Below are 20,993 nucleotides of genomic sequence, written 5' to 3'. Positions count from 1 at the left end.
CACGTCTTGAAGCCCGAAGGCATTCGCACACTGCTCCCCTAACGCCAGAGTGTGAAAAAGGGAAGAAGGCCTGAAAACAGGCCAGGACACAATCCGGATCAACGTTTCACGCAGAAAAGAGAAAAAAACTGACGTAGGCGTGCCAGAGTAGGACTTATGTATCCTCGCTGACATCATGTACGCGGACGATGTCAGGGCGGAGTCGCGTGGTGCTGTCCCCCCCGGCGCGCAGGGATGCTGTGGCAAAAAAGTTTTCCGGATCCAGTCTCACGCCTGGGGATAATTCTACCTTAAGGAATCTGCAGCTAGAATCGTCTCTACCAGGTACATCGTTACCGAAGGCAAGTAACTTGTACATCCAGCACAGAGTTAGAAAAGTATTGTAAAAAGTAACTTACCTGTAATTTACTGAAAATCCCTATTCATTTCAATGTATTGTATTTGCTAAGTCTTACAACCTACTGCATCCCCTGTAAATCAAAGAAAGGACACGTTCTATTGCATTTTCAAACTGTTCTCTATTCAGTAACTTACTACTGAAAAGTATTTAATGCTTACCTGTGCCAGGTCTGCTTGGTTCTAAAAATAAAACAACAGTATTTATTTTTATACAAACTCAATTGGCTAGAGTTCAGTTCTTGAGTGAGTGAATTCATTTGCTGATTGAGTGTGTACATCAAATGTTTAACACTGTCCTCTGATACTGCCTTACTGCTTGACCACTCTACCACAAATGGAGAGTAAGGTTCTATCTAACTTTAACCTCTGCCTACCTCTGGGGTCACCTGGACTCTATACACACTACCTCACTTTGGTGTAGTATATATAGAGCCAGTTTTCTAAAATAACTAACTAATGTTTCTTACCTATATATCGTTACCCAAGGTAAGTAAGTTGTTCTTCAATCTTAATGGAATATACCAGAATATTTTGATTGAAAAGTTAATTTGCAGAGGAGGTTATTTGAAGTCAATGCTTCCCCTATCATCTTCCTTATAGGGAATTTTGATATGTTCCAAGTCTGTTATTTTTGCATCCCATTCATAATTTTGTTGTGTCTCCCTTTGTTTCCCGAATTTAAGAATATTCTTAACTATCTATTTGGACCCTAGTCCTTATATTCTTTTAATTTTCATCATTGCACATTTTCCTACTCCTTTTCCTTTCACAACTTGTAAGAAACATCCCTTACAGTAACTGCAGCTCTCATGTGAGGGTTAATGCTGAAGTACCAGAAATATTCCCATCACATTTAGTTTGTAATCATTATTGACGTCAACAGAATTTACATGTTTTTTCCTATTAGTTCTTATGTTTACATCCTTGTACTGTATAACAATGGTTTTCCTTTCCATAGAACTTCCATTTTGACAGATTGTGTAGAAAGACTGCTGTTGCAGCTCTTTTACCCACAGTACATCTCTGAAAGATATCTTCTAATATGTATTGGTGCATATATATTCAGTGACTCAATTGTTTTTGATTTAAGAGTGCTTGTCTTTGCTCTGCCAGGGTTACTGTGCAAATGAAGTTCAGGAAAAATGTTAGGGAGGATAGCTGACTTGATGGCAGTGAAAGAGTGAACACAATTCTTAATGAGAAAATAAATACCTGATTTTGGTTAAGCATTGATTGCAGATTTCTTCCACGTGAGGTTTGTCACTTTCTTTCTGTACCTTTCTTTGCCTCTTCCACATATCTGTCTCAGGCCATATTTTGGCTCACAAACTACTTACAATCGTTTTTCTCTAAAACTATTGGAATACCATATATGTTAAAAAATTTAATCTTTATGTTGTGTTTCTATTTGATCACACTCGTTCTTTTGTTAGTCTTTAGTTCCCCCCATTTTCCTGCTGATACATTCGCCCAAATATTCACTCCATTCTCTATTTTGCCGATAAATTGACCAAAGTCCCATCATCCCATGCAACCCTTGTCGTGAAGATTCAACATTTTGAATCTCTTAACCAACATTTTTTCAAAATATCCACCAGTCTGTTGTACTTTTTTTCGAATTATTTCCTGGTCTCTGCATGAAGCTAGACAATATCAAAAATAGATCAGCCATAAGACTTTCGTTACTTTCCGTACTGCAGTCTATTTTTGCAAGCCTATCCCCAGCCAGTCCCTAGATGGCAACTGTATGCCTGTTCCAGACACTAGCATTTAGTTAGTTGGATGGTTCTGTAACCTTAGGTCCACCAATGCCTGATCTCGGATGGGAAGTCAACCACCACATTTCCTTTTCCTTGTCTGTATGCTCTTCCTTCCTTTCATTAACACCATTGCTGCTGATGGTATCCTTCTCCTGTGCTGGGCCCTAATGTAAATGGGTGTGGTTATGACGAGCTCAGCTCGTCATGAGCACACAAGAGGTATACCTCATGACGAGCTGAGCTCGTCATGAGCATCAAAGGGATTAAAAATAATGTATTGGACTGAGTTGCCTTACATACTGATGCCAGAGATTCCGCTTTCCCTGCAGAGAATGTAGGATTCTGATGGATACATCTGCCGTGGATTCCTCACCTTGTGATTATCCCCTACGCCAGCAACATTCGTAAACTTTTGTAGCTCTCTACTCCGAGGACGCAGACAACGTCACAAAGGCACGACTCCGCTTGTGACCTCGCTGACGTCACTGGATCCATAAGAGAGCCTCGTCGGCGTGATGACGTCAGTTCCCTTTTTTCTGCGCCGCCGACGCCAACGGTTTTTGGGGCTCTCCGTAGCTTGTTACTTTGTGTTTTCCAGTTTGTAACCTGTTCTCTCTTTTACTCTTTTCCTGTCGAGGTCAAGATCGGAGTCAAAGTCTGCGCTGGGTCATGCTTCAAAATCCAAGAAACATAAGTAAAAGAAGAGGCATGGTTCTCGACGCCGTTCGGATAAAGAGGAAGCTCAGTCGTAGGTTTCGAAAGCACATCGACATCGAAAGGACTATGTATCTCCTTCTCCTTCCCCGGTGAGAGTAACTTCTCCTGAGGCTTCACCGGTGCCGAATCCTTCTCCATCTTCAGAGCACTCTCCGGCTCCGGTAGAAGAGGTACCAGAACCTGAAAGGCCATCGACTCCAGTGGATCCACCGTCAGGCCAGAGTCTGGTGATGCCTATGCCTGAGCGCATTCCAGGCGAGTACCCTCCTTTTCCTGATCCAGGGCAATACCCGACGCATTATCTTAATGCGATGTACGGTGTCTTTGCGATGGCAATGTACCCCTCTGGTGCACCTTCGGGTCCCATGGCATTCAATTTGGGAGTAACTCAAACGTATGCTCCAGCTCCCTTCATGCCATTTCTGCCTGCGCCTCCATCGTGGCATTTCCCGACGATGACTCCGTCGATTCCCCCAGCTCCGGCGCCATCTGCTCAGCCCCGGTCGGCTTCGAACGTGCCCCTGGATCCGGGTTCGACGCCGGTTCCGACTCCGTTGGATCTGTATGCGACTCCGTTGGCCCCGAAGATAAAGTCCAGATAGTAGGCACAAAGATTGCTGGAGGAGCAGCATTATAGAGAGGATGAGATGGAGGCAGGAGAACTTCAAGAGTCAGAGGACTTGTTTGAGGACCTGAGAGAGGCAAGTGGTTTGGAACTATCACCAGAATGGCAACTTTCTCCTCCTTCAGAGGTTCCCTCCAAAGATGTGGTTCCTTTCCACTCTATGATTCGTAAGGCTGCTGATCTTTTGGATTTGCAACTCCCGACAACAGAGTTTAAATCTAACATTCTGACGGAGGTGCTTCATTCTCCTTCTGCAGTTGTTGAACCTTTGCTTCCATTTAATGAAGCCATTACTGAGCCAATTTTGGAAGTTTGGCAAAAACCCTTTTCGGCTCCTGCGGTTTTGAGGTCAGTTACCAGAAGGTATAGGACGGCTCCAGGTGATCCGGAGTTTTTAACCTCACATCCTGCACCTGAGAGTTTAGTTATTCAAGCCGCCTGCTCAAGGAAATCGGCTAGAGCTTTTCCACAGACTCCAGGTGACAGAGTCTAAAAGACTGGATCAGGCTGCTAAAAAGGTGTTTTCATCAGCTTCTATGGCTCTCAAGTCTACCAATGCCACTTGCCTTTTGGGCAGGTACATCCATGCTTTAATGGATTCTGCAAGACAACTAGCCCCAAAGTTATCGGGGGAAGACAGAAAGAACTTTTATGAGGTTTTGTCTGACACTCAGCCAGCTGCAAAACAGGTGATCCAGACTGGCTTTGATACAGCGGACTCTGTAGCCAGGATAATGGGGTCGTTGGTTGCATCTAGGAGGAGTGCCTGGCTTAAGTCTTCAGAATTCTCTCAGGATCTCCAGGCAACTCTTTTAGACCTCCCATTTGATGGTTCTGAACTTTTTGGGAAGAAGACAGATGCAGCCTTGGAAAGGTTTAAGGAAAGCAAGGCTACAGCCAAGCCTCTGGGTCTGCAGACACAGACTAGGGGTTCTTCTTATAGGAAGTTCAGAGGCTTCGGGAGATCGTCCTTTCGGACTTACAGACAGCCTCAGCAGCAGCAACAGCAGCAGAACACCCTATATAAGTCATATAGGGGCAGGAACAGAGGTCGCCCACGGGGTTGACAACCCTCCTCCTCCTCTTCCTCTACCTCCCCTCCTCTTACCACAGCAAAGCAGCCCTAGATCCCCCATTCTGGATCATGTTGGTCCTGTGGGGGGTCGGCTTACTCATTTTCTACAAGGTTGGGTTCTCAATCTTGTAGAAAATGGGTATGCTCTTCCCTTTCGGGAATTCCGTCCAAATTACCCTTCCTGCCAAGGGGCTTGCTTGGAGGACCATCTTCTTCTCCTGCAGGAGGAAGTTCTAACCTTACTAAAAAAAGGTGCGATAGAGGTGGTTCCAGAGCAGGAAAGTGGTCAGGGATGCTACTCCAGGTATTTCCTGATACCCAAGAAGGATGGCAGGTTACTTCCAATCCTGGATCTCAGGGTCTTGAATTTTTTTCTGAAGCAAGAAAAGTTCAAGACGCTCACCCTACCGCAGGTTCTTCATGCGCTACAGCAAGAGGGCTGGATGGTGTCAATCGACTTGCAGGATGCATATTTTCATATTCCGATCCTGAGGTTGCACAGGAAGTATCTCAGTTTCACGGTGGGATCGCAACATTATCAGTTTGCGGTTCTCCCGTTTGGACTTACTACTGCACCTCGAGTCTTCACCAAGGTGATGGCGGTTGTGGCAGCCCATCCCAGGAGATCGTGGATTCCTATTTTCACCTATCTGGACGACTGGTTGATCAAGGCAGAATCGCCAGAGAAGGTGTGTCATCATCTGCAAGTGACAACCCAGCTGTTGACAAATTGGGTTTTTCGATTAACGTGCCCAAGTCTCACCTGGTGCCCTTACAGCGCAACCTGTTTATAGGGGCGGTACTGGACACTACTGTCTGTCGAGCATTCCCTCCTCCTCAAAGGATTCACAATATTCAGGAAATGATTCCTTTGTTTTACAACGGAGCAGTCATTCCAGTCCTGAAGGTCCTTCTTCTCCTCGGTCTGTTTGCTTCCTGCATTCTGTTGGTTAACCATGCACGTTGGCACATGAGGGCGCTCCAGTGGTGCCTCCGCAGGCAGTGGTATCAGCACAACGGAGATCTAAGGGAGTCTGTGAGGATCTCCAGAGAAGCTGCAGCGATTCTGTCTTGGTGGGGCGTGGAGGGCAATCTGTCTCAGGGAAAACCCTTCCATCTCCCTACATCGGTTTCCACAGTGATAACGGATGCATCCACTCTAGGGTGGGGTGCTCATCTGGGGGATCTGGAGATCAAAGGCATTTGGTCTCCAGAGGAAAGGTTGCTTCACATCAACCTTCTGGAATTACGGGAGATAGGTTTGGCGCTCAAGGCCTTCCTCCCTTCCCTTCGCGGCCAGTCGGATCAAGTCCTGACGGACAACACGACCGCGATGTGGTATGTCAACAAACAAGTGGGAGTAGGGTTACATTGTCTCTGGATAGAGGCTCTGCATCTCTGGTCCTGGGTTCAGGACCATCAGATTTACCTGATGGCAAATCTGGCCGGAGTTCTCAGTCGGCAGTTCTCAGCCGACCACGAGTGGAGGCTTCCTCCGGAGGTGGTTCGTCACGTCTTCCGGATGTGGGGAACTCCTCGGATGGACCTATTTGCCACTCATGAGAACTCTCACTGCCCGTTATTCTGCAGTCTCCAGTATCGGATGCAGGGGGCACTAGGGGACGCGTTTCAGTTGAGTTGGGGCACACAACTCCTTTACGCGTTTCCTCCCATACCATTGATTCCTCAGGTTCTGAGGAAGATTCGCCAAGACTGGGCCCAAGTCATTTTGATCGCCCCGGATTGGCCAAGAAGGGTGTGGTACACGGATCTTCTCTACCTCTCCTCGTACCATCCGCTCCGTCTCACTCTCAGGGCAGACCTCCTCTCGCAGTCGCCGGGGCAGGTTCTACACCCCCACCTCCAGAGCTTACACCTTCATGCCTGGAGATTGAACAGGGCAACCTGAATATTTTTTTCTCTCCCACCTGACGTGGTGGATGTGATTCTTTCGGCCAGGCGACACTCCACCAAATCTATTTATTCCTATAGGTGGTCCAAATTTGTCTCATGGTGTGGAGAGAAGTCCATTGACCCCTTAAGGGCCCGTTTATCCAATATCCTTCAGTTTGCTCTTTCTTTAGCCCAGCGGGGTTTTGCAGTGGTACTGTGAAGGGCTATTTATCGGCCTTGCCGGCATTCCTTTGTTTGCCAGATCAGCTGTCCTTGTTTAAATCTCCTATTGTGTTAAGATTCATTAAGGGCCTTACAAACAAATTTCCGCCTACTCCATTTATTGTGCCTCAATGGAACTTAAATCTTGTCTTAACCTATTTGATGGGTTCTCCCTTTGAACCCTTGCACAAGTGTCCCTTGAGACTGTTTTCTTTTAAGACTGTCTTCCTAGTTGCTATTACCTCGGCAAGGAGGGTAAGTGAGCTTCAAGCTCTGAGTTCTAAACCCCCATTCTTGACCATTCATGCTGACAGGATGGTACTCAGGACCTGGGCTGCTTTTCTACCTAAGGTGGTAACTCCCTTCCATCTTGGACAGTCCATTACCCTTCCTTCCTTCTATCCTCCCCCTCACCCTTCCAAGAAGGAGGAGCGGCTTCACCGCTTGGACCCAAAGAGGGCGGTGAGCTTCTACCTTGATAGAACTAAAGACTATCGTGTGGATGACCAGCTGTTCGAGGGTTTTGCTGGCTGAAGAAAAGGCAGAGCGGTGCACAAGCGCACACTTTCCAGATGAATTGTCTTGAGCATTAAGATTTGTTACTCTTTGGCTGGTAAGTAACCTACAGAGGGCTCATTCTACCAGAGCAAAGTCTTCTACATCTGCTTTGTCTAGAGGTGTTCCTGTTGAGGATATTTGTAAAGCGGCAACTTGGGCCTCCCTCCACACCTTCGCGAAGCATTACTGCTTAGATTCCGAAGTGAGGAGGGATGGACATTTTACGCGTTCTGTCCATCGGGATTAATTGGTATAGAGGAGTGGACACCCTCCTCCTGGAGTGGGGACTGCTGTGGGATTCTATTCACAAGGTGAGGAATCCACTGGCAGATGTATCCATCAGAAGAACAAGTTACTTTCCTTCGGTAATGCTTTTTCTGGTGGACACAGTATCTGCCTGTAGATTCCTCACTGACCCACCCGCCTCCCTGTTGTCCACTCTTCTATACCCACAAAGTGTTTATTTTATGGTTGTAACTTTCAATGGAATTGTTTAATTGGTTTTGCTTATTGCATTGACTTCACACTACATGTGTTGGTTTGTATATTCTGTACTGTGTATACTGTACCTATGTATGTTGGTCCGTCCGTGTGCCATGGGGCACGGAAAAAAGAGCGGACTGACGTCATCACCCCGACGAGGCTCTCTTAGTTCAAAACTCCCCTGAGGCGGAAGCCGGGGGATTAGGCTCAGAGACAGATTGTTTTAAAGTGTGTAATTTGCTGTGTTTTTAAATTGCGGACTGTCTAAGCGCACTCTAACTTGCACCACGCTTTAGGTTCTGACATACCTTTTCTCTGCTGCATACCGACCCCTGATCCCCGCGCAGCCGACTAGGCGCTGACGCAGAATTAGACAGGGGGAAGCCGCCATCTTGGGGGGACTGTGAGGGTTGCGGACTAGTTGTTAGCATCCTCCCGCCTCTTCCTGCCCCATATAATGGCCACCAGCTTCCGTCCGCACAGCAGGCGGGCGTGCCGAAGGCAAGCCCGTCTGCGCCAGTACGTTGCCTCTTGCCAGAGACGCTGGCCAAAACTTGCCGATTAGGGGGTTCTATTCTCGAGAGGATCTGTTGAATCTGCGTCCCTCTAATCCTCAAGGATATTTAGCCCCTCTTCATCCTACGAGTCGTCCGCTAACTTGCATGTGCGGCCAGTTTGCTCTCCCCACTCCTACCACTATAGGAGCTTTTTCCAATCTTCCCTTGCAACAACAGGTAAAGGTGTTACAGCTGAATGTGCGGTCGCTATCTAAACATCATGCGGAAATATTCGATCTTATAGTTGATGAATCTCCTGATATCTTCTTCTTAACTGAAACGTGGATGAGGGAAAACCAATAGACTATTCCGAATTTAGCGCTACCCCCTGACTATTCCATTTCTCTGCTAAATAGAGCTGCCAGAGGAGGCGGTATTGCCGTGATCACGAGATCTGTTTATTCCTGCCTCTTTGAGAAAGTCAATATGGAAGGTGGGGAATGCGCACATTTTAGCATTGCTATTAACACTCATTTTACCTTTTCGGGGCTATTAATCTATAGACCCCTGGATCTGTGTGTGGATTTAATACTACTCTTTTGGAGATTGTAGAAGCGTTCGCTGTAGGGTCAGCTAATTTCAGTGTTGTGGGCGATCTTAATCTCCTCTTCGAGCTGGAGCATGATCCAACGGTTCGCACCCTGACTGCTGATTTAGCTGCCTTTCAGCTTATTCAAATAGTAAAAAGTCCTACTCATATAAGAGGCCATGTGCTGGATGCGATTTTTACGAACATCGAGTTGTCCAGCACTGCCATTCCTACACCAATAGCCTGGTCGGACCATTTTCTAGTGGATATGACTTTCTGTATTCCTTCCTCTACTCCTTGTAAAATCCAAAGAGCTACCCTTAAAAGACCTTGGCGTAAGCTCCGTTTAGAGGACTTCCACGCATTACTGGGATCCGACCCTTTGGGTCCTCTTAATGAGGTTGAAACAGAATATGACTCCTTTTGTGCATGGATCACACGGGCACTAGATACACTCATACCAGCCACTTGGTTTAAAGGACGTACTCAGGACGCCAAGCCCTGGTACAATGACACCTTGGCGGTCCTGAAGAAGACCTGTAAAAGGCTTGAGCGTGATTGGATGAAAAAATATCCCTCCGAGAAAAAAGTCTGCTATTTAAAAGAGCTTAAAGTGTATCACAGAGCCATTTGCAGAACTCGGGCGGAGTATTATGCCTCCGAAATAAAAGTGAGCACTAATCCTGCTAAAGTGATCTTTAAGATTCTTAAAGAGCTTAGCACCAAAAAATCTGCCAGAATTATTCCCACCTCTGCTGCTCAATGCGAAGAATTGGCCTCCTTTTTTGTGGAGAAAATCCGGGACATATATCAATCATTCGCCCCTGCGATTGTGCCTGGTCCCATCCCTTTCACGAGACTCAGCTTTGCCTCCCAATTGTCGGTCATTCCCGAAATCACTTGAGAGGAGTTTGATAAACTAACTAGGCGTATTAAATCCGGCTTCCCGGCTGATCCCCTCGAACCTGCCCAGTTTAGAGATTCCTCTCTGTGCTGTTCTGCTCCGCTATACAAGCTTATTAATGCCTCATTTTCATCCGCTATCGTCCCAGCTAAATGGAAACAGGCATGGGTTTCTCCCATATTAAAGAAACCAACCTTAGATCCCCTGAAGCCTGAAAACTTCAGACCTATTTCCCTGCTTCCCTGAGCTGCGAAGATTGCTGAGTTCCATGCTAATTCAATCCTTACCAACGTATTGAATGCCAACAACACACTGGATGATACTCAGCACGGTTTTCGCGCCGGTCATAGCACAGAGACTATGGCTATGAAGGAGCACCTTCGTTCCACTCTTGATCACGGGCAAATGGCGGCACTAGTCCTACTGGATCTGAGTGCCACCTTTGACACCGTCTCCCATCAGATCTTGCTCCACCGGCTCGAGGAGGCAGGGATCACGGATAAGGCTCTTGCCTGGTTTAGATCCTTTTTGACCGAGAGATCATTTCGTGTCTCTACCCCTCCTTTCCGTTCTAGGGCACATGCTATTGAGCAGGGTGTTCCTCAGGGATCGGCACTGAGCCCCACCTTGTTCAACCTTTACGTTCAATCACTAGCTGCGGTCGCCAAAAAGTGGAACCTTAACATCGTCTCGTATGCTGACGATACGCAGCTAGTTGTCGCCCTTACGGAAGGTACTACCATGGATCATGTTAGGTTCAAAGCCGGTCTGGCCGGTGTGGCAGAATGGATGACAGCTAACTGTCTACAATTAAATGCCGCTAAGACAGAGGTGCTACTGGTTGGAAGGAATACCCATTTATGGGTAGATCATTGGTGGCCATCTACTTTGGGGAAAGCCCCCACACCTAAGATGGAAGTGATAAATCTGGGAGCCTGGTTAGACTCAGCCCTCAGCTTCTGTACCCAAACGAAAAGAGTCGCTGCAACATGTTTCGGCATACTACGCAGCTTGAAACCTGTCCTGAAATTCTTCGATCCAGCCACTAGGCAGCTGATTGTCCAGTCTACGGTGTTGACCAGACTGTACTACGCAGGCTCATTGCTACTAGGTGCCAACCAGGTGGAAATTGCCCGAATGCAACGCATTCAAAATGCAGCTGATAGGGCCTTAGTAGGCCTGCCCCGATTTAGCCCAACTTCTGCCACGATCCGGAAACTTCACTGGCTTCCGGTAGTTCAGCGGATACAGTTTAAGACCTTATGCATCTCGTTTAAAATCTTAAGGCTTGGTACACTGCTGAACATGTATGTTCCCTCGCGGGCTCTACGCTTGGCTGGTCAAAACCTGGTCGAAGTACCCCGGTTCAATCGAAGTAGAGCTGGCGGACGCTCCTTCCGCGTTCTAGCAGCAAAACTTTGGAATGCTCTACCAGTCCACATTCCGCAACTGTAAGGTCTGTGTGAATTCAGGAAAGCCATTAAAACATACTTATTTCCTTTGAAATAACTTCTTTTCTGTTGCCTACTTTGTTGATCCCAGTTTTTGTTTCTTTCTATAAGATTCAGCGCCGGGACGCCCCTTCGCTAGGGCATCTGTGCGCTTTATAAGATTTTATAACATAACATAACATAACATTATGGATCCAGTGACGTCAGCGAGGTCGCGAGCGCGGAGACGTGCCTTTGTGACGTCGTCTAAGTCCTTGTCGGCGTGGAGAGCTACAAAAGTTTCCGAATTTTGCTGGCGCAGGGGATATTCACAAGGTGAGGAATCCACAGGCAGATACTGTATCCACCAGAAAAAGCATTACCGAAAGAAAGTAACTTGTTCTTTTGAGCTACAGTTCTCGTTTTGTTTTGTGCCTTACTAATACCAGCCTTCCCAATGTTCTGTAGCACTCTAATTTCTGTAGTGCTTAAATATGATAGCTGTTTATTTTTAACACTTAATTGCTGACCTTTCCTATCCCCTGATGTCCTGTCTATGTACTTGTGTGCCTTGATCATATCAAACCCTTTGGGTATACCTCGTGAATGCATTGATGATCTTACCCTCTCCATCATAAGGCTCTGCAGAGATCCCTATTGTAGTTTCTGAAGAAGGTTCTGTGTATGATTTAGAACTGCACTTAGTTCTGATAGCCCACTACTGTTGTGTGACCCTCCCACAGTTGATGTTCTAGGCCCTGACTGAAGTATCTAGTTCTTGCAGCTGCTTGAAGATATTCTGTTACTTATTTTTAGAATGTATTCAAATTTGATTCTCTATCAAATGAAAAGTTGTGCTTGTTCTACCTGTTGGCGATATTTTTTTCCTGTTCGCGAACGCTGTATGCGTGCTCGTGGGGAAATATCTTGCGAACACATATTTTGAAAGCCAGAACAAGCAAAAAATTCCGCAAAACCGTGAATTGTTGAATTTTTGGCAATTCCGCGTTCTCCACGGAATGAGAAATTACCCAAATTTGCGAACGGAACGGAATTTACTGCCCAGGCCTAGTAATTAGTGCTAAGTTAATATCATCCTGCAGAAACCCTCTTTTTTATCTTGGTCACTACTCGGGTATTCTGTTTCTGGGGCAACAATCTAAGAGTTTAATTATTTAAGAAACGTATTTCCTTGTAATAGTGTTTTTCCTTGGAGTGCTTATCAGTTTTTGAAAAATTGAGTTAGCACTGCCCTAATTCTGTCTAAGGACACTTAACCGAACTTTGTTATTTTATGTATTTCCTGATATCAAGAAGGCCCTGGGCAATGGTGTTTCTCATTGGTAGCAAAGTATGTGTAAGAGAATAGTACATCCAGACAAATCCATCCGTACACTGTATGATTTTATTGAAGCATTTCATAAAAGGTGAGTAATGCATTTTTCCCTGCAGGTAATTGTTATATTCACAACATAAAAATATGGAGAATTGAGGGATGAGAGGAGAGGGGCTGCTTAGGGATACTGCACTAACAAAATATTTCTACAACCTATACTGATACAGCTAATGCAATATAAAAGCTTCCTATATGGATTTTTTTAAGGGGAAGCATTTTAGTATTCTACACACCTGGATGTGGCCTAGAAAAGAGAGAGCGTTTTTTGGCTGTAAAGTAGTATACTTTCAGCTCTGTTGCATTCTTGGTAGTCCAAAGATGTGGTCTATATCAAGAAACATACTTAATCCGAAAAGTTTTATTGTTTTCAGTCAGCATTGTATGTTTGCCCATTGACATCTGGTCGTTTCATTGGAAGAGATGACATAACACTGAAATGATTGGATGTAACCTGACTGCTAGTCTGCATAGAGGTTTATTTCGCCTCTGTAGCAGTATTGTAACTCGTTTTAATGATCGTGCAGATAGAATTGGTTTCTTGTTGATTTTTTTTTATTTCTTTTGATTTCATTCTTTGAAAGTGGCTGTAGTCTTTAATGAAGGAGAGATGCTTTTCTCACTCTGCATATTTCTTTTTCCCCTCCTTTTTGCCACCCGCAGCAGACCGCTATGCCTGCAATATCTGTTCTAGATTTGGTATGTTCCTCCTTTTCTTCCTCTCAGTGTTTTTCTATTACTCCTCCTTAATTTGTTTTGTTGTGACGTAGATGCAGTATGGGCTGTCCCTTCTCTCCATGCTTAGAGTTTATTCCTTTTCTGCCAAACACAACACTTTCACGCATGCTTTGCCTGGGTATTACGTGATCAGAATAACAGTCCCGCCATCTCCTTTTGGGGAAGGTTGAACATTTGTTTTTTATTTTTTTCTACAATGTGTTGACTGATGCTCGCTTTGGTGGCACATATACAATGTGTTGACCTTTCTGAATGTTACTGATCTCAGATTAGGATTTGCCGAAGTTCAGTGCTGCTACTGATTTATGTTTTATATCAAGGCTTATTTTCATATCAGATTGTGTCCTACATTTCTTTGATTTCTCACTGTCTCAAACATATTTTTTATATTATTTAGTTTTGTTAAACTGTGAACTGTTATATAATACTATGACATGTCATATTAAAGCTTATATAGGGACATCGCTGTTTTTTTTCACTTGCCAAACATCACTGACTTTGTGACTGCAGAGTATGGGTATGTCTTATACTTCTTATTTAAAAACGATATTTTTTATGAGGAGAGGCAGTTTGTCTTGTTTTATTTATTTTTAATCGGATTCATAATATCTCGTGTGGCGGTGTTTGATTTATATGTTAACTGCTTTCATCTTCTTTATAGTCAGTCAGACTACTTTATTCATTTAAGAAACTTAATCATAAAAAAATTAGCCATTTCACTTCACAAAGATAAAACTAATTTAAAAAATGCATATTACATTGTAATCAACAGGGTAAAAAGTATTTAAGAGAGATGTTTAAAAATCCAAAGTTTTGCTCCTTTGAACAATGCGTTTTCAAAAGGAAAAAGTAGAGCACATTTTCAAGAGTGGGAGGAAATACTTTTAGTAAACTTTACATAACATTTGCTAAAGAAAATAAAATGTATAACGTTTGGTTATAGACATCATTTCATGGACAAGCAAGGAGACTGCCCATTCCAAAAAGTCCTAACGAAAATCATAGCTAAGTACAGATAGAGCCTGTTATAAAACTCATCGAAAAAAACCTCTCCCATTGACTAGAGGTATATAGCAAATAGATTTTAATACCAACAGTAGTCTGTATGGAAATATATTATTTATTTACCACTTTATTAGGTTCACTAAGGTCTCATTGAGAATGCTTAGATTCCATTAAATCACAATTCACGCAGTTCTTGTCAGATTTAGTTACATTGTCAGGGTTAGTAAAAAGAAATGGCTTACCAAAAACGTGAAAAAGCATATCTGAAAGAAACACATCAGTGATAGATTCCTTACCTTAGAGTTACCCTCAGGCGTCAGACTGGATCCGAAAGGTTTTCGTCAGCAGTACCCCTGTGCGTCGGTAGGCATTGTTGTGCGGCTCTGCGTAGGTCGCTGGCGCCGTAGTCGCCGAGATGACGTTGCTGGAGCTACTGAGACGCGCCCATGAACGCTGACGTCAGTTCTTTCTTTTTCCACGCCAGCAAGCGCAGATCCGGAGAGAGCGGTACCCCCAGTCAATTTTTGACTGAGTTATTTTGGGCCATTTTGTCGGTGTTTTTTGAGTCTTTGACTCCTGGTGTATAGGGATGCCCGGTTTTAACTCTTGCGCGGCTTGTCCCCGCACGATGTCGGTGGCGGACCCGCACCGTGAGTGTCTCTACTGCCTGGGGCGCGACCACGACTCCGAATCGTGCCCCGAATGCTGGGCCATGGCTCCGAAAACTTTGTGGGAGCGGTCTCGAAAGGGTCGGCTCCGTGCCGTTCAAGGTCCCGGTCCCATGTGAGGTCGAGGGACCGGTCGGAGAGCCACCACCACCATTGTTCGACTAAGTCTTCGCACTCGGAGTCAGGTAAGGCGAAGCACAAGAAGCTGAAGAAGCGTTGTCGCTCTTCGCCTTCCCCTAGACTGACGTGCGACATGGCTGAGGGTGCGGACGGTGCCATCCCACGTCTCCGGCGGAGCCTGCGCAGTTGCCGACGGCCTACCCACTCTTCCCAGGTCCTTCGGCGACTCCGGCCCAGCTACAGAATTTTCTGTCCGCCATGGCCTGCCTTTTTGGCCCGTCGGGCGCCGCCGACACAACTTCGGGCCTCGCGGGTCCGACTGGGGGTCCTCGCTCCTCTTCATCGCCGGCTCCGGCCCGACGTCATCGAAGTCTCCGGTCTCGACGCCGCGAGACCCCCATGGATCCATGCCTGGATCCCAGCCGATGTCGGGTGGCCTCATACGACCTCCACCGACATCTACTTTCCTGCCTCCGGTGTCAGCCACCCCCTGGCCGACAGCATCCCTGGCTTCCACCCCGACATGGAGACGGTACCAGACCGGTGTCGATCTATGCCGATTCCGACACCGATGTGGAATTTCTATCCCTTTCTCCATCCTCCTCCCTCCTTTCCGCCTGCCTGGCAGGTTGGAGAGGACGGGGAGAACTGGGAAGGCTCTGAAGACCCTCCCACCCTATGTGAGTTAGACCCGGACTGGGATGAGGATTTGGGGGACGCAGGTGAGCTGGATTTTACTCCAGAACCTGGCACACGGTCTCCTTCTACTGTGGCTACGGAGTAGGGTGGTAAATATTCTGTGGTGTTGCGTAAGGCAGCCGAGGCTCCCCACCTCAGGCTCCCTAGGGTGGCCATCAGGACTAACCTCCTGACAGAAAGTGCTTCGGCCGGCGTCTTTCTCTACGGAGCCGCTGCTGCCGTTCAACGATGCACTTTTAGATGTCCTTTTGGGCACCTGGTCCAGGCCCAACACTGGGGCTCCTGTGGATAGGAACATGGCCCAACGCCATAGCCCTGCCCCGGGTGACCCCATTTCCCTCTCCCAACACCCTTCTCTTGAGAACTTGGTCGTCCAAGGTTCTGCGTCTCCAAGCGCATTCCCTTCCGCACCACCGGACAGGGAATCCAAGAAACTGGAGCAGTTTGGGAAGAAAATGTTCACTTCCGCCAGTTCAGGGCTGCTCTCTGTGAACACGGCATGCCTCTTTGGCCGTTATTCCCACTCTGTGTGGGATACGGTTGCGCAGGTGCAGCCCCAGTGTACGGAGAAGACCCGGATGGTGCTTTCACAAGCAATTGCTGAGGGGAGAGAGGCAGCCAAATTCACAATTCGTTGTGGCCTTGATACCGCCGACTCGTTGGGCAGAGCGATTTCCACGACAGTGGCGCTACGATGCCATGCCTGGCTAAGGACAACTGGCTTTTCTGCGGATGTCCAGAACACTCTGATGGACATGCCCTTTGATGGCACTCGCCTTTTTGGCGACAACGCAGATGTCACCAAAGTGCCAAGTGTCGGGGGATCACTTGGCACTTCTACAGCAGGAAGTTGCGGGCCTCTTGGCCAAGGGGGCCATCGAGCGCATTCCGACGCCAGAATCAGGTTGTTGTTGTTACTCCCACTACGTCTTGGTTCCAAAGAAGGACAAAGGCCTGCGTCCCATCGTAGACCTTCGGAACGTCAATCGCTTCCTCCGGAAGGAGAAGTTCAAGATGCTCACACTTGCTCAGGTCTTGTCTGCCCTAGACCCACAAGATAGGACGGTAGCATTTGACTTTGAGGATGCTTATTTTTATATCCCCATCCTGCCAACCCACTGGCGTAACCTGCGGTTCACAGTAGGCCACGAGCACTTTAAGTTCACGTGCTGCCTTTTGGCCATACCAGCACCCCTCGGGTGTTCACGAAAGTGATGGCGGTGGTCGCAGCTCATCTGCTCCGATCAGGGGTTTGTCTTCCCCTATCTCGACGACTGGTTGTTGAAGGCGGGCTCGCCCCAGACTGTTGTCGCTCACCTCCAGACTACGGCCGATCTCGTGCATTTGCTGGGGTCTCCATCAACATGCCGAAGTCACAGCTAATTCCCTCTCAGAAGCTCTTCTTTATCGGAGCAGTTCTGGACACTGCGCAGTTTCGGGTTTATCCGCCCGAGCAGCGGGTCCAGGACATTCAGGCTATGACTACGATCGTTCAGCCCTTGTCCTGGGTTTCAGTCAGGATGACCTTGGGGCTGCTGGGCCTCATGGCCTCTTGCTGACCAATCATGCCAGATGGCATATGTGGGCTCTGCAGTGGTACCTGAAGTTCCAGTGGGCGCAACATCAAGGGGGCCTGTCAGAGTACGTCCAGATCTCGGAGGGCACGGCACAACAATTGCAATGGTGGCTCACGAACCATCATTGGGTCAGCAGCAGATCCCTCTCCCTTCCCCAATCGGAGCACACAGTGATGGCGGATGGGTCCCTCCTGGGATGTGTTGGCCATACTTGAGAGGCGGAGATCAGAGGCCTCTGGTCTCCAGCGGAGTCTAGGTTCCATATCAACTTTCTGGAGCTCCGGGTGATCCTACTTGAACTGAAGGCATTCCTTCCCTCTGTCAAGGGGAGAGTAGTGCAGGTGTTTACAGACAACACCACCGCCATGTGGTATTGAAACAAGCAAGGTAGGGTGGTGTCTTGGAACCTATGTCAGGAGGCTCTGCGTCTCTGGACATGGCTGGAACGTCAAGGCATTTCCTTGACGGTTCAACACTTGGCAGGGTCTTTGAACGCCAGGGCGGACGAACTCAGCCGCAGGTGCATGATGGATCACTAATGGCGTGTTCACTCAGAGGTGGCACAAGGTCTCTTTCAACAGTGGGGAGAGCCTTGGTTAGATCTATTTGCCACAGAAGTTAACACGCAATATCATCTCTTGTGCGTGTTGGAATTTCCAAGGCGGAACTCGCTCAGCGACGCTTTTCGTCACGAGTGGAGCTGCTGTCTATTGTACGTTTTCCCGCCTATACCACTTCTACACAGAATGCTGAGGAATATCGGGTCTGCCGGGCCCAAGTCATTCTTGTGGCACCGGACTGGATCAAAGAGTTTGGTATACCGAGCTCCCCTTATGAGCCTGGATCCCCTGTTCCGACAGCCTCTTCGGGAGGATCTTCTGTCGCAGCGGCAAGGGACGGTCCTCCACCCAAACTTGTCTGGCCTCCAGCTACATGCGTGGGGATTGAGCGGCGACAGTTTATTCCCTTTGACTTGCCTCCTGAAGTCTGTGATGTGATTCTGGCAGCCAGGCGTCCCTCCACTAAATCGGTATATGCCTGCTGGTGGAACAAATTTGTGGCATGGTGCACAGCGAAGGCTGTGGATCCTCTTTCTGCCCCCTTTCAGAAGTCCTTTTGATCCTTCTTTCTCTGGCCCAGCAGGGCTCTGCTCTAGGCACTATTAAAGGCTATTATCAAAAAGGTGCTCAAGGGGTTTTACAACAAGTAACAGGTCGACCCCCACTCAACATATATAACACAATATGACCTGGTCCGAATCTCTGAACAGTCCAACTTGGATTTCTACGTGTCTTTAGCTTTCACAATTTCGTGTGCTACGTTAGCAGTTATTTATATACTGTCTATCTCCGAGAATCTCTGTTCTATTTTCTTTTAATTGTCTAATTCAGTTCCCCTTGTGTGTACAACCCAATATGTGGTGTTACAAAAACTTAGAAAATGTGAACAAATAAAGAAAAATGGTGTGTAGGTATTGAGTACCTCATGGAAGTAACACCAGGGAGTTCACTGATAGCCAGTCATTTATTGACTTTGAAGACTGCTTTCCTGGTTGCCATCACCTCCGCTAGGCGCGTGAATGAGCTCGAGGCTCTTTCCTGTAAGCCTCCCTTTCTGTAGGGTCATCCGGATATGGTTGTGCTTCGCACTCGTCCTTCGTTCTTGCCAAAGGTTTTCACTGCCTTCCACATCGGGAAAACTATCACCTTGCCCACTTTCTTTCCGCCTCCGCACCCTTCCAGAGAGGAAGAGAGGCTCTACCGTCTGGACCCAAAACGTGCACTCTCATTTTACCAGAATCGCACACAACAGTTCCGGGTGGATGACAAGCTCTTTGTTGGCTACGTAGGCGCTAAGAAAGGCCGGGCTGTCCAGAAGAGGACTATCTCCCGCCGGGTCGACTTTTGTATAAAGGCCTGTTATTCGCTGGCTAAAAAGGAACCTCTGGTGGGGTTGCGCGCCTATTCTACCAGGGGGACAGCAGCTACTACTGCATCGGAACGTGATGTCCCCCTGCAAGACATCTGTCAGGCATTCACATGGGCCTCGCTGCACACTTTTACTAAGCATTATTGCCTTGACAGTGAAGTCCGGAGAGACGGCTTCTTTGGCCGTTCTGTTCTCTGTGACTTTCTGGTGTGATCTTGGTTCGCAGACCCACCACTGGAGTTGGTATTGCTGGGGTATCTTTTCTAAGGGAAGGAATCTATCACTAACGTGTTTCTTTCAGATGAACAAGTTACTTGCCTTTGGTAACGATATATCTGTAAGAAACATTAGTTAGTGATAGATTCCTTACCGCCCCACCCATCCTTCCCGTTCGGCGAACTGATTTCTAGGGTTAAAGTCATCCTTTTCAGGGCTCTAGTTTCAATGCACCAGTGGTCAGTATCTTGCATGGCTCTGCGTTCCTGTCATGGACAGTCGTGTGCAGAACTGATGTCAGTGCGCGTGGGCACGTCAAAGTAACTCCAGCGATGTCATCTCGGCAACTACGATGCCAGCGACTTACACTGACCCGCATGAAGACGCCTACCGATGCGCAGCGGTACTGCTGATGAAAACTTTCCCGATCCGGTCTGACGTCTGGGGGTAATTCTAAGGTAAGGAATCAATCACTAACTAATGTTTCTTACAGATATATCGTTCCCGAAGGTAAGTAACTTGTTCTTTTGAGATAGGCAAGTAAGGGAATGCTCATCTCATCTCTCTGTTCACATTTAAGCAGCCTGCAAACACTTGTTGAGTGAAAATTGTCTGACGAGTACACCATATCTGATAGAGATATCTTACTGCAGATTCCTTACCTTTGAACTTCCAGACATCAGGCTGGATCAGGAGGAGTTTTAGATAACCGTACCCCTGCGCTCCGATAGATGGTGTCAGTCGACTCCACGCTATGTCGTAGGCGTCGCGTTAGTCGTCATGACGTCTCCATGGTCTATATAGGTGCCAGCCTGGCGCACTGACATCAGTTTTTTTCTTTCTGCGCCAGCCAGCGCAGATCCGTCAAAGACGACTTCCCCTGTCACTTTTTGCAAAACTTTTGTGTTTTTAACTTTTTGACGACCCCTTTGATGTGTGGGATGTCAAGGAAGAAGACCTCAAGGCTCAAACCGTGCCACGCAGTGTTGGTCACGAATCCCTACCTGGTGTGTCTTTGGTACCTTGAGTGCAACCACGACACAAAAGTGTACTCCGACTGCCAGGCCATGGCGCCGAAAGCTTTGAGGGAGCAATCCCTAAAGCTGCCTGTGGCCTGGTATCCAGCACTACGGAGATCACCCAGTCGATCTCGCTCTCAGTCCTGTTGCAAAGAAGGTCCGGGCACCACTCTAGGGGGTGGAAGTCTTCTTCTTCCCACTCGAAGTCCTCGTGTCCGGTAAGAAGCACCTCAAGGAGCACAAGAAGTTGAAGCGTGCTTGGAGTTCACTCCATCCGTCCCAGGTCGTAGTCTCAATGTTCGAGGCCCTCTGTGGCATGGATGCCCTGTACTGACTGGGCATCCACTGATGCTGATACCTGTGCCGACAGAGCCGTTGAGCTTCATGCCATGCCCTTTTTCCTATTCTGAAGGGCTAGGGTTGGCTGATAATTGGGGAGCGGTAGCAGGATCCCTTAAAAGTCCTGCCTTCCGATGA

General features: G+C 47.4%; 1 protein-coding gene across 18 annotated transcripts in view; it reads left to right on the top strand.

Annotated features, from left to right (window-relative positions):
• Positions 1-20,993, top strand: part of AFDN (afadin, adherens junction formation factor) — a 2,152,715-nt gene that overhangs the window by 1,874,219 nt on the left and 257,503 nt on the right. For 9 of the 18 annotated variants that reach the window (XM_086927053.1, XM_086927051.1, XM_086927047.1 and 6 more), the window contains one exon: positions 13,209-13,244. The exons of the other annotated variants lie outside the window; for them this stretch is intronic. In XM_086927053.1, the coding sequence (XP_086783179.1) occupies positions 13,209-13,244 (36 nt within the window). The remainder of the gene's footprint in view (positions 1-13,208; positions 13,245-20,993) is intronic. 18 annotated transcript variants of the gene reach the window in all.

This window comes from Lissotriton vulgaris, chromosome 6 (assembly GCF_964263255.1).
Source record: "Lissotriton vulgaris chromosome 6, aLisVul1.2, whole genome shotgun sequence".
Lineage (NCBI taxonomy): Eukaryota > Metazoa > Chordata > Amphibia > Caudata > Salamandridae > Lissotriton > Lissotriton vulgaris.
Note: the sequence above shows the minus strand (reverse complement) of the source record. Positions and strands in the feature narration are given on the sequence as shown.